The following is a 13,631-nucleotide window of genomic DNA, read 5'->3' on the forward strand; positions in this document are numbered from 1 at the left end:
ATCCACTGTCAGCTGTATTTTGTTAGTGACGCTCAGCTACATTCAGTTCTTGTGAGAGCACGTTCATACATACACTTGAGAGGAAAAAGTAGAATGGGAGGGATGGGATTGAACTCACCTATACTCAGCTACCGAAAAGTCAGGTGTCCAGCTCAGCCAGTGATCCTCCTGCTGCCTGTGAAGGTAGCCAGCTCTGCAATGCAAACCATCACATCCTCACATGGCAGGAGGTGCCACGTCTCCCCTTCAAATTGAAAGCACTCCAATGATTACCCTAAGTATCTAGATTTTAGATGTCCTGGTAAGTGAGCTGAAGCCTACCATAGCTCCTCAGGTCTGAAATGAATTTAATCAGCTGCCTCCACTAAAGAAAAGTTCCTTATTCATCTTTTTGTTGCTTTTTGAAATTCCATACTTTGTCACTAAATCTTAAAGTGCCACTTACTGTATGTAAAGATAGAAACAAATTACAGTAAAAATACAGTCAAATGTAGTATAATAGAAAATAATTTCTTCTTCACACTTCTTTTTGCAAATACGTTTTATTATACTGTAACCAGAACAGGAGACCAATGATATCACCCTATGGTAGTGATCAGCAAATCGTTATTGGTCTCGTTTGGATAAGTGCACGAATATTTGTGAACCCCCCATTATCAAAAGATTGAAGTAAAACATCTGCACTGTATATCTTATGAGATCAGGTCCTCCTGTTTCTTCTACTTATAACAGTTTGTAACTGCTGCAAAGCACATATATTATCACAGTGTTACAGCATTTCAAAGCTTCTAATAACTTATATATAGTTAGATATGCTACCAGTGAAGTCTATTACCCTAGCTCCTTAAAAACACCTACGCAGGAATCACCTACCAAGCCATCTTGCTCCTGAAGTCTTCTCTGAGCAAGTGGAATACAGATTTTGCTTCAATGCAACGAGATTAAAGGCGCCTTTACAAATGTTAGCAGTTTTGTTTTCTCTAGGTACACTTGTCTAGCATATGCAGAATTGTGGCACTGAGAGGTATTTCTCTTCAAAGTAATGACATTCCTTGCTCTAATTGCTCTGTATTGATTTCAGAAGAAATTGAAAAGGAAAGAATGCATTCACAGTATTAGGTTGTTAAAGCCAAATCACTGTATTGTACTGTCCTATGTTCTACAGGTCCTGTATTTCAGCAAGCATTCCACAGAACATGCCACGTAGCACATTACCTCTCATTTTGCCTTTCATCCGAAGTGCCCCACAGTATAAATAAATAAATGAATAAATAAATAAATTATCAGTAGAGTTGGATAGATAATATAAGAGCTAATTATGAAATAAGAGGCATACTACCCCAAAACACAAACAGTTTGCTCTTCTTTCTCTTCTACAACTGAAGTGAGAAGAGCCCCATGTCTCTTATTGGTAGAAACGATTCGTTACCAATACTAACACAGGTTGAGAGTTTGAAAAAGTTGGGCTTTTAGTGGAATGAAAATACATGTGCTAAAAGTACTCCTACTTCAAATAAACAGTGTGAGCCAAATTTTGCTTATTTTTACCATTAAAAAAAAAAAAGAAAAAAAAACCAAAGCACTGCTGTAGTCTTAAAGATGTACAAGAATTATTTTTTTTGTATCCAGACTGAAAAAAAAAAAATCAAGATATCTCGGAACACAAATGAAAGTAAGTCAGACCCAGATAGCAAGATGAATTACAGTGAACTGCATTAAGTAGGAGTGAATGATTCCCAGATCTGATTGCAAATTTCCCTGTTTTCACTTTCACAATCAGTCACAAGGAGTTCCTAAGACAAGAGGGGATTTCAAAGCATTAGCATACTGGAGCATAACAGTAGTTTGCACTGTTTAATGCATAATGCTTTAATGCATAATGCTTTGCACTGTTTAATGCATAATGCTTTACATTTAGAGCAGAACTGGCATTCCTGTCTGCAGATAATAATTAGTGTGACATCTGGTAACACAGATAGGAAATAGCTTTTGAAACACAAGGTAAAATAACAGAGTTCCTATAGTTGCTAAGCCCAACGATACAATAATTTCATTAGCAATAACAAAAAAAAAATCTTGCTTGAAAAACAATTAATTATCAAAACCACTAATTACACAGCTTAAATGTATTGTGCACAAGTTGTGCTTGAGGGGGAAAATTGAATTCATATAATTAGCTACAGACTACTAGTGCATATTGCAATGAGAATCTGAAGATGCTATAAAATTTTGCTGTATTATTTTCCAGTTGGTCTTTCTGGTTTCTCAACATCAAATAAGTTGATAAATTTATATATTTAGTATACTTATGAGAAACACAGATGTAACTAACTTTGATAGACAGGATAGGCAGATAGATAGTTAAATAGGTAAGAGCAAGATTCTTGAGCACCACTTATCTCTGAAGTCCTACTAGTTTTGTTTGTGGCACCCTAGTGACTCTCTTGCACCAAGTATCTTTTATGATTAAAATCTGGCTTGCTGAACAATTTTTCACCACAAGCCTGGTGTTAGAAGAGTGACTTCTTGACAACTAAAGGACTACATTAGCATAATGAAAGCCCACCAAGACCAAACTCAAAGCTCAAATACATAATCTTGTTCCTTTAAATATGATTTATCAAAAGGCCTAAAAAATATTCCATTTTTACTTATTAAGCACAAGAACAAGAAATATCTTCTTTTCTTACTTTGAAAAATGATGGAAATTCCTAGGAGAGACAGCTGTCAACAGCTATCTGGACAGGAAATGTGAAGTAAAAAAAAAAAAAAAAATCAAGCTTTTAAAATACTCAGAGTAGCTATTTTGTAACTGTCCAAACCAGGCATTCAGATTTCACTTGCAAATCTGTGAGAGATAAGAGACTAAGAAAAGGAATAATTGCTTTAAAGCCACAAGTAGATGCACATATGAATGGAAGGTGAGATGAAAACATAACATGGCCTCAATATGCCATGTGCAGGGATTAATTAATCTTTAAATATATCTCTTGCTAGTTATCTATTTCTTATCCTTAGAATATTTTATCTGGTCTTTGCACTATCTAATCAACCTACTTATTTATATTCTTTGGTGTTTTTTAAAAAAAAAAAAGATCATTCATTTTGTTTGTAATGTCCATCATGTTTTTAGAAAAGCACTTTGGAGCATTTTGCATTTTGGAGCACTTAGCTCCGTTACCCAACACACCAGACCAGACTCACATTGGATGCAGCTGGCCTATTACTACTTAACAGTGCACTGTGTCTGCTCACCCGGGATTTGTCTGGGTCACACCTTTTGATAAGGAGGGACAACGATATGTTCTCAGTATGTGATATGTTTCTGCTCTGTAAAGAAGGACACGCTCAGGGTTGGTTTTATTGACATAAACTTCCTGAAGATCTGGGATAATATATTTACTGGGTTTTGGTAAACATTCAGTTGTCTGCGCTGTCAATTATTCTTTCATATTTAAAGCCAGTACAAAGCACAGCTCTGTCCGGAGACAGTCACGGAATCACAGAAGTATGGAATGGTTTGGGTTGGAAGGCACCTTAAAAATTGTCTACTTCCAACCCCCCTGCCATGGGCAGGGACACCTCCCACCAGACCAGGTTGCCCAAAGCCCCATCCAGCCTGGCCTTGAACACCTCCAGGGATGGGGCATCCACAGCTGCTCTGGGCAGCCTGTGCCAGAGCCTCTGCTACATCTTCTTGCAGACGATGCAGGCTGGCCCACTCCTGCCCACCCAGCCCCAGCATGAGTGAATTCTCTGTCCTTGTTCACTGTCTGCTCTGCAGATGTCTGTACTTCAGCTGACTGCATGGAACAGTGGACTGAGATATGGGGAACTGAAAGCAGTGATCAAAGTCCTGTTCCTGTTTTTTAGGATCTGGAAAAGTTAGACCTTCCTTACACTTGAACAGGCAAGGGAAAAACACCTGCAGATGGCAAAGGGAGAAAGGTAGTAAGGGCATGACATCAGGACATTAGGAGTGTTAAAAACAGATTCAGAAAAGCAAAAATCACGTAAGAAAACCTGGAAAGTCAAGAAATGTGAAATTCTTTATTTTTGAACTGGGACACTAACTCTTCTTAGAGGCCTTAGGGAAGTACTCCATCTTTACCTCTCCCGCTTTGTCCTCTCTAAAACTTGGACAGCACTAACATAAAAATACCACATATGCAGTCTTTATTTGCCCTCTTTTGCACATATAATCTTCAGTTAACCATATCATTTCTTGGGAGACCAGACTCATTTACAGCACGTTAACAGAGCACTTCCAGAGATAAATCAAGGTTGGCTAATAAAGAAAGCTCTATAATTTGTTATATTACATTTAGATGCCTAGTGGAGGAGACAAAAGTCTGCAGAAAAAGAAAAAAAAAGAAAAAAAAAGTGGTCTCGGGCACATGCAGGCAGAAGTGAATTTTAACTTTGTACCTCAAAGTCCCACTCAAGCCATGCTTCAGAGAGATGATCACAGAGCATGTTTTTCTTGCTAGTTGGGGGCCAACTTTGAAATTTTTGCTGCAGCTGGCAGCAGAAGTGAGCACACAGGGCTGTATTTGCAGTCAGTGAGACCATATATAACACGTTCTGTACAGATTTGACTAAGCTCTGTAACTGAGCCAAAAGCATTGCAAAATGGACACCCACATTAAATGGACCATATAACCCTAATCTTATTGGGCCTCAGTGCTGGCTGTGCAGAATGGGGATAATGCCACCTTGTCACTGAAGAATGACAGTGGAAATAAATTTACCCATATTTGTGAGCAGCTTAAATCCTAAACTGTGACTTTCCTTCCCGCCCTGGTCTGGAAGGAAAGAGTTATTTTAGGCTGTCCTGGTTGATGCTCAGCCCTCCTTCCCCGACAGCAACGTCCTTCTCTTGTGCCTCTTCAGGCCAGCCCCAAGGTGGACACGGCCATGGGCTAGAGCTGCTGGAGGGAGCTCCCTTGAGCCAGCATCCCCATCCCCATGCTCACTTGCACTCTGTTGTCCAAAGGCTACCTGCAAAAAGAAGACAGCCCTGAAGGTTTGAAGCCAGTTTTCAACTCTGTATGATGTTCCATGTCTGACCATGCTGATTTGGCTTAAGAAGCACTACGACAGGACAAGAACAGGACGCTGCTCTCCAGAGATGGTGAAATATTTTGCAGGCTTTCATTACACGTGTTTAAGAAGGGAGAGCTTTTTAAAACATAACCTTGACTAAGTCCATTTGGCATCCTGAACTTTGCAAAACAGTATTGTTCCACAGCTGCTCCATTTTTTTCCTCAGATTTTGGATACAAATTATAACTCTCACTAAATTCACAACATAGGCAGGCTACAGCCCATCTTCTTTTTTTATCCCATTTTATCTCATCAAATTAATGTATACATTTTAAATTCCCTGTACTGAAACAAACTGCTCTGTAGATCTGGAAGCACAGCTCTTCCATCTATTTCTTCACTCCGAGTGCCTTCTGGAGCTGAGAGAGCTCCAGTCTTAAACAGAAAAATCATGTCCTAGATTGCTCTCTGTTTCCAGCCAGCGCAGTCTCTTTCTGCTCACTGCGTTCAATCTCCCACCTGGAGAGCTGTGCCATGTCATAGTAGAAGCTTTTTTCTTAGGCTGAAAGGATTTTCCTATATTTCAGCAAACTCTGGTTACATGCATAAGTCTTCAGTGCTGAATTATTCAAAGAAAATTATAAATTATCCGTCTCTCTCAGCATATCTCGGGATTATTTCAATTAGCCAGGCACAGCCATAAAGAGACTTCTGTGTGGAGTACGAATTGGTGTCAAATCCTGACATTTTTTCTCTACCAGAAGTTGGATTGTCTGTGGCTGTGCACGGGCCCCATGGTTTGAGGGTGACCTAGAGATGCCTTTTCCTGGCAATGGAGACATTGGAGACATATCCACTGACCTGAGTGTGATATATATCCATGTATCCCTTCCATAGGAATCTCCCCACACGAAATTTATGGCCTACAGTTTCCAGGAACTCATCTCATTTCTGCACGTTCCCTCTCTTATCCTTTATACTCCATTTTATTCCTTCCTCTACCCAGGTGTGCTGCCTTTCCTCAATCCCTCCACAGGCCACTGTTGTTATTAAAGCCAGCTGACCACTCTTCTGGGCCCCGTCATCCTCTTCACTTTTGTGTGGATGAAAGAGTAAGAATTAGGATCAGAAAGATTTACCACCAGCAGCTGAAAGCAAGCTGAGTGTGGGACCTCTTCTCTCACATCTTAAAGAGGTTGTGAGCAAATGCCAACAGATCTAAAATACTTGAAGGCCTGGAAAGACTTAAAGTACAAACGAGAGTGCTGGAAAGACAAGATGAAGTCAGGGCATCTCCCAGCCTCTCCCAAAGCCATATCCTCCTGCAGGTGGTTTGCAGAAGAATCTGAAATGTGGTTAAGAGAACCTGTACATGGTTTCCTTAGCAGAGACACGGTGTAGAAATGGTGCTTAAACAAAGGCATCTGTGATGTAGCAGGTACAAAGAAAAAGCAGTGTTAGAGCAGCTGGCAATGCAACCCAAACTTCTCCAGCCATAAGTTCCAGCTACTTTTGAGAAAGGGAAACTGAAGAACGATGGCTGCTCATCGTTAAAAAATACAAACAAGCAAACAATGTATTTAAACAATGCACTTTCTGAGTATCTAACATGAGAACTGAAGCCAGATCTTTGTCGGTGCTGAAGCCTAGCAAGTATCTCCTGGATGGGCTTTCTGCACAGAGGAGGCTATAAACACTACTTGGAAAAACCAGTCCCTAGATGTCTCTAGACAGCACCCAAAAGGGATAGCTGCTCTTGACAATTTTGGCATTAATCTCTGTACTTTGATGCTACAGAGAACATGGCTTAAGAACACCCATTTGGAAATTAACAATTCTTTATTCATTGCATACTCTGAACAACGTACCCTAAATATGGCATAGGGCCACATCTAATGGGGATAACAAAAAGAAATAATAATCACTCATTCACTGAATACAGCAGAAAGCCTGTAGAAAATTTAATAAAGGGCTTTGTAAGGCTGTATTACAATGCCCTAACTCAGAACTGTATGGACGGTCTTAATTCCCAATCTGTCAGAGCCTGTCCTGGCAATTCATCCCCTCTTTAGATGCAAAGATTATATAGGTTAAATATTATCAAATGAACAGGGGGAGGGAACTCTTTTGGGAACACAGACTGAAATGCTTACTTTGTTCCTTTTCCTGGCTGAGGGCATTCAGTAATCATGACAGAGCCTTGTGTTTGAAGCTCTCTTGATAACGAGGACCCAAATCCTGAGCTCCCAATTAGTGTGCTAGTGCGGCAGCTGAGCCAGAGGAGCACCGCTCCTGCCAGCTGGGAATCACACAGGTGCTGGGGAAAAGCACCTGGCTGCATTTGGTTAATACCTGCCTTTTACTTCTGGTTTAAATAAAACATTGAAAAAAAGCACACAGGGTGCATGTGGGAATTTTTAAAAACTACAGTTCAAATGCTACCTACATTAGGTAATACCCTGGCTGTAATGAAGTTAGGATCATCCACCTGCCAAGACTCCACCTCTGCTTTTTATTGCTGTTTGTGCACGTATGTTTACCTCTCTGCCTAGCTTTCTCTCTTGCCAGGGGCTTTGCACATTAAACTTATTTTGCTTTTCTTCCAGATTGTAGAAAACTTTTTTTTTTAAGTACTGTGCTGATATTTGTTTTGCTTATATGTATTTTTCCTCAGGATAAAGAGTAATAGCTTGATTTGTGACACTGTGAGCCATTACATACCACAAGTTTTTCAGCTGCTTTTTTTCTAACTTGAAATCAGAAATCAGGCTGTGGCAGGTAGAGGCATAGAATATACTCAGGCCATAACAGAAAAGCTTTGTGGATGAGCTTTTTCAGGCCCTCAGGTCCTTCTCTAAAATCTCAGGTTGTGATCCATGCTGCCACAGCTCGTCAATGAGACAGATGCCAAAGCCTCTAAAGTGATGCACAAATGAATACAAAGGAAATAAAAGAATCTAGGCAAGTGACAAATAAAATACCCACAAGTATCCAACCTCTAGGAAAATGCATACTAACTTACATTACATTACATAGATAAAACAAGCATTTACTGAATGCCAATTTCTCTCATCAGCATATCACAAAGCACAGAGGGCAATGTTAGAAATGGTGACAACCTTTATGTCTAAGTCCTTACTTCACTCAAAGAGAGCATCCTCTCAAACTTAATGGAAATGTAAATATAAAACATTCACTGCCATAAAAGTCTCTCGAGATGGAGCCTAAGTAGCGTGATTAGTATGGAAAATGCTTCATAAATCCTAACTCCAATAATCTCTGGTAGCATAAAGGCTACATCTCATTATGACTTTCTAACAGAGCCTTGTTAATTCTCACTTCACTAATCTGTGACCTTGAAAATTCCCTCTCCACATTTCAGTGAGACATTGACAGCAGATTGAAACAGTGAGGTATTGGAATTGGTATTTGGCATATATTCCAAAATATTCAATAGTTTTGTAACAAATCTTATGCCTGGCTAAATTAAATGAAATAACAAACCTTTCATAAATTACCATTCAGCATTTTTAGTTTGGTATTTTAAATGAAATATCATAATCTATCAATTAATTTGTAACAGAATCTTTTGCAAGGCTGCTCCCAGTCAATTACAGGAATAAAAGGGGTTTTGTATTATGTGTATTTCTCCTGACATCTCTTTGATATGAAGTATCTGGTTTTGTAAGTAGATACTACTGTCTGTAATCCTTTCAGACTGCTGTTAACAATAAACACCTTAAAGTGCACATGCACAGATATGTGTATAGACACACAAGTCAGTACAGACCTGTAGCTGTACAAATCCTGGCATCACTCATGTGATTCCACAGTTTACTGAAGACTTGCACAAATGTAACTCTGCTTATAAGGTAGTTTGGGTGAGAAGGCAAAATGACAGAACAAAAGAAGTTCTATCCAAATTTGTTCAGGCTTGAGAAACAGTTTTTCCTCTACTACCCCTGGGTGTATTTTGAAAAAAAAAATAAATAAAATTAAAACCCCCTCTAGGTGTAAGTAAGTCTTAAAAACCAATGTCTGTTATTTCCAATACTAGGCAGACAGCAATTTACATCATTTCTTACAACAGGGGACTATTGGTAATATTTAGCCATTAAGATCTGAGTTGTTATTCAGTTTACTAGCACAGCTGTAAGATCAAGAGAATAAAAACATTTGTTTGCCATTATGCAACAACCACTGGTATCAAAGTTTTAATAATACTAGGCTGTATTACTGGCTGTGAAATGCAGTAAAATTTTCATCCAAAATAGCTCAGTGCAGATGACATCATGTTCTACATTTAATTCTCTTTTGTTATTAATTTTACAACATCTCTAGTGATTATACTGTTGCATTATAGCAAAGCATAGCTATATTTTATCAGTATACACCTACAAAAGGACCCAGATTGAGACACATTTCAAGATGTACTCATTTATACTCATCTCTGTGTGGTTTACCCATGAGTACGCTCACAAATGAGGTAGCAGTGTGCCTGAGAGATCTTACATGAAGGAGGGAAGAGCAGAGCACAGGGATGAGAAGGGACAGAGCAGCTTAGACCCATGGAAAGTCCTTGGTGAAGCTGGAAGCAGTGGTTTGTCATTTAAAATGGCTGTGTTACTATGCACTGGCCTTCTGTACAGTACTCTCAGAGAAAATACCCCTAATAACCACAGGCTGCTTCTATCCATCTCACCTTCACTCTCACAAGGAGGACACCCCATTACCTCTCCCTCATCCTCAGCAGCAGAGCTCTGTCAGTGGGACAGACAAGGGGAGACAAGGAAAGGGCAGAAAGTTAAGTTTTTACTTCAGATTTCAAAACACGGGCATATTTGAGACGGTGGGTGGCACACCTGTGTAGTACTGGAAACTAGGGCTCTAGGCACAGATGCTCTGAAGCTGTCCAGTCACCAGGAAAGGGTATGTTACACCGTATAACTGAACCCTGGCACGGGGAAACCACTTTTAAAATAAAGGAAACAAAAATGTGTTTTTTTTCTCCTTGGTATGACAGAGTTCTGCAGGGTGGCATTTTTTAGCTCTTGCCTATCCCAAGCACTGATGGCACATCTAGCAAATTATGTTAAGTTGGGAAGTTTGATGGGCATTTCCTATTCTTGTTACTTTAATACTAATTTCTGTGCAGTTATGAAAGAGTGCTCTAGCAAGTTCTCCTCTTCACATGACAGCTCTGTCCAGTTCTGTGGTGCAGAAGCACAAAGCCTTTGTTATTCCTGCCACAATTTCTCATGTGTAATAGCGTAGAATAGCTAGATACATTCTGCCTTCAAAGATGACAGTTCTTGAGCACCAATCACTTTGTTACTACAATCCAAGTTACAAACCTTTGAAAGTCATAAAATTCTCAGTATATTTTAATTATACTTCTCAGACCATTTAAAAACCATATATGCCAATATTTCATTATCCTCAATGTTTTTCAAGTGGTGTTATGCATCCTGATAAAGCTTTAAGATATTCTACAAGAAGGAAAATGTAAAGAAAAGGCAACTAAACCTTATTTTAGACATTAGAGGGTAAGCTAGAAAATGAACATACCAACAGCCATCATGTAATCCCAGCGGTCTAAGAGGCACATATTGAAGATCAGGTGGTCAGATGTTTGCCCTTGGCCAATGAGTGGAATGTTTCTCTCCAAATTTTGGGTTATTGCAGAAGTCCAGCCAACGAGGAACCAAAAGACTACCAGGAGAATTACAGCCAGCATCCTCATCACTCGCCCACCTGTCATGTATGGAATACGCTGAGCAGTTCGGGACAGGAATACCTTCAAAACCCTGAAAAATTCAGACATGGCAGAATTGAAAAGAGAATTAACTGTGTTGCAGGAATTAGATTTTCATTTTATTTCACTATCAGACTATTAAAAAAAAATATATCAACATTCTCTCCCTTGACAGTATGTACAAGAGTAAAATTTGAAACATTATTACTTTCATATTCATCATATTTAAATGGAACTGATTGCTGCCCAGAGAGTGCTACAGAGCACTAATAGAAAATATTAGCTATACTTATGCTAGAGACATGCATTCACATGCTGTGTTGTCAGGCTATTTTCTACCTTCCAGCTCCCAGTGGAAGACTTCTGTCTTTGAAAAAGGGAAGGTCATATCCATAAAACAGCAACCATGTGTGAGGTTTTATTTTGTTATGATGCTGTCTGTCTGCTCATCCCAAATCATACAATTCCCCTATTTGATATTCTTCCCATAGACTTTGATGCTTACAAGACAACATTCTGTTCCTTGTAGAGGTAACTGTGGAAGGCACTTCCAAAGTGAGGGGCGAACTCTTTCAGTGATTTTGTCCTCAAAGCCACTCCAGTTCTAGATTCCTGAGTGTGAGCATGACCACTGAATACTCTTGATATCCACATGGGACTAATTATCACTGAGGTTTAGGAAACTTTAATTTTTTAATAAAGTTGAGTTTTTAAAACCCCTCAAATATTTGCAGCGTACCAAGCTCCTCAGCCAGATCCCAAATCATTTCATGGCCAGGCCTGCACTTTCAGCAAAAAAAATCACACTCCAGTTTAATATTCGTGCTTATTTTTGTCTAAAAGGAAGCAGAAGCAACTGGCACTGCCTCTCAGACAAACAATAACGCAGTGTCTTTAAAGGCAAAAGCACAAAGTCTTTTCCACATCCATAAAAATGAATCAGCATTTGACTACAAACACAGCCTTCACAGTGTGTGTTAGGTGAAGCCAGACATCTGAATATGTTCAACATTATTCAGCTGTTTCCCTCCCAACAGTCACTCCGCAGGGAGTCACAGGTTTTGATCCTTCCACGTCTGATTGATGTTCTCCTCTCCCTTCCCAGATGCTAAGTGTTTTATATCTGAAGCAGGTTCCCAAAGACTTCAGGAAGGATAGGCAGAATATTCCACAGAGGCGAGGCAGACAATTTCCTTCTGCCTCTATCAGCCACAGCACCGTTGTTCCAGGCAGTGCCAGGAAATCCGCATTTTTTAGAACATTAAAATTCAATATAAGCAAAGGTTTTCCTCCTCCACGTTGTGAATGACGATCGATACTTAGCTTCTTGGAAGGAAGGAAGGAGAAAGATACTCTTTTTGTGATGAAATCAGGCACACCATCTTTTCACTGCTGTTGTTTGCCATTTCAGAAAAACCTTACCACACATGTTTATGAAGCTTTAAGAATTAGAGAAATCACACAAACTATGTGAGAACAGCAATACAGTTTTCTTTTCTTTGTATTTTGGCTCTCCAAAGGCAATTCTTGGTGATTCTACTGAACTGTGAACTTTTTCTGGACATAACAAGCCTGGGCTCATTAATTTTTTTCCAGTACTAACTCATTAACTGCTGACTGTGAAACAGCTTTCATGGGGAGTGGGGTATCCTGTCTACTTATTGATCTAAGTAGAGTGAAACAAATAACATTCTGCAGTAGAGCAGTCAAAAACCCCTCCAATTTGCATTTCTTTTTTTCCCTCATCTTTTTCACAAAAACAGACATCCATCACCACTGCCATCTATATCTTCAAAATATAGGCCTACATGTAACCTAACCTCTAATTTATTTAAAAATATATATATATATTTCTGAAAAGCTGTCAGAAAAGCTGTGTTAGACTTGCGATGTTGAAAATCTCCCTTCCAAAGGCTGAGGCATGAAAGTGCTCAACCAGAACATGAGGTCCAGTGTTGCAATTCCCTCGTCTTCCTGTGGCAATGCGAATCCAAACCCACATTGCTCACCACCTCATCACTGACAGACACATCCTCAGTCTCCCCTACATGTTACTGAGCCTGTATTAAAGCAGAGACACGTACCCAGGAGGTTCCCCTCCTGAAAACATCCCTGCTCACCAGGCTGGAGCACCATCCTCCTTCCTGTACCTCTGACTCATATACTAAGTTTACCATGAAAGTTTAACTGCTGTGATATGAGACCAAATTGCCTAGGAACTGTGTGTTGTCTGACGACTGGTGCTCTCCATCAGACAGGTGGTTCAAATCTCTGCCCTGAGTTCTTGGTAGACAATACTCAGTCATCCTTTTTCTCACTGTATCTATTTCTCACAGGGAGGTAAGGTACAGAGCTTCTGGGCTACACCTGTATTAAGAAATTAAATATGCCCAGATGATGGAGTTCCAGCACCCAGGAATGTTTTCGGATGCTACTTAATTTATGAATATATATGTAGCCCTGGATTCAAATTCCTGAACAAATTGATGTTTAATCATGGGTATCAAGTAAAGGAATACCAACTGAAAAAAACTCCTCCTCCTGTCCTGTCTATGCCCCAAAACACCTGGTCGTGAGAAGCTTTGGGCACTGTTTGAGAGGTATTGCCTCTGATCTAAGGCAGAAGAGGAAATGTAACCATCCTCCTCAGCATCTTCTAGCTCTTTACCCAGCTAAAGCTGTTCAGCACATGCGATGCACTTTTATGCACTGCTGTTGAATAATCCAATCATCATTTTCAGTGAAATGTCGTCAGCTCTGTTTACAGGCAGATCAGACATCACACTGTGATGTGCTCTACCTACTTTGCTGGAAGACGTTAAAAGCTGCC

The 13,631-nt window shown here is 39.7% G+C and overlaps 1 protein-coding gene and 1 long non-coding RNA gene across 4 annotated transcripts in view; one reads left to right on the plus strand and one right to left on the minus strand.

The window, feature by feature from the left end:
- The window catches only part of LOC308191190, a 336,186-nt gene that overhangs the window by 95,923 nt on the left and 226,632 nt on the right, over nt 1–13,631 (plus strand). The gene's annotated exons all lie outside the window — the stretch shown is intronic.
- GPR158 (G protein-coupled receptor 158) overlaps nt 1–13,631 on the minus strand; it is a 200,242-nt gene that overhangs the window by 15,623 nt on the left and 170,988 nt on the right. For all 3 annotated transcript variants that reach the window (XM_080578566.1, XM_080578565.1, XM_080578564.1), the window contains exon 7: nt 10,615–10,853. In XM_080578566.1, coding sequence (XP_080434692.1) covers nt 10,615–10,853 — 239 coding nt within the window. The remainder of the gene's footprint in view (nt 1–10,614; nt 10,854–13,631) is intronic.

This window comes from Anser brachyrhynchus, assembly GCF_964034855.1.
Source record: "Anser brachyrhynchus genome assembly, chromosome: 2".
NCBI lineage: Eukaryota > Metazoa > Chordata > Aves > Anseriformes > Anatidae > Anser > Anser brachyrhynchus.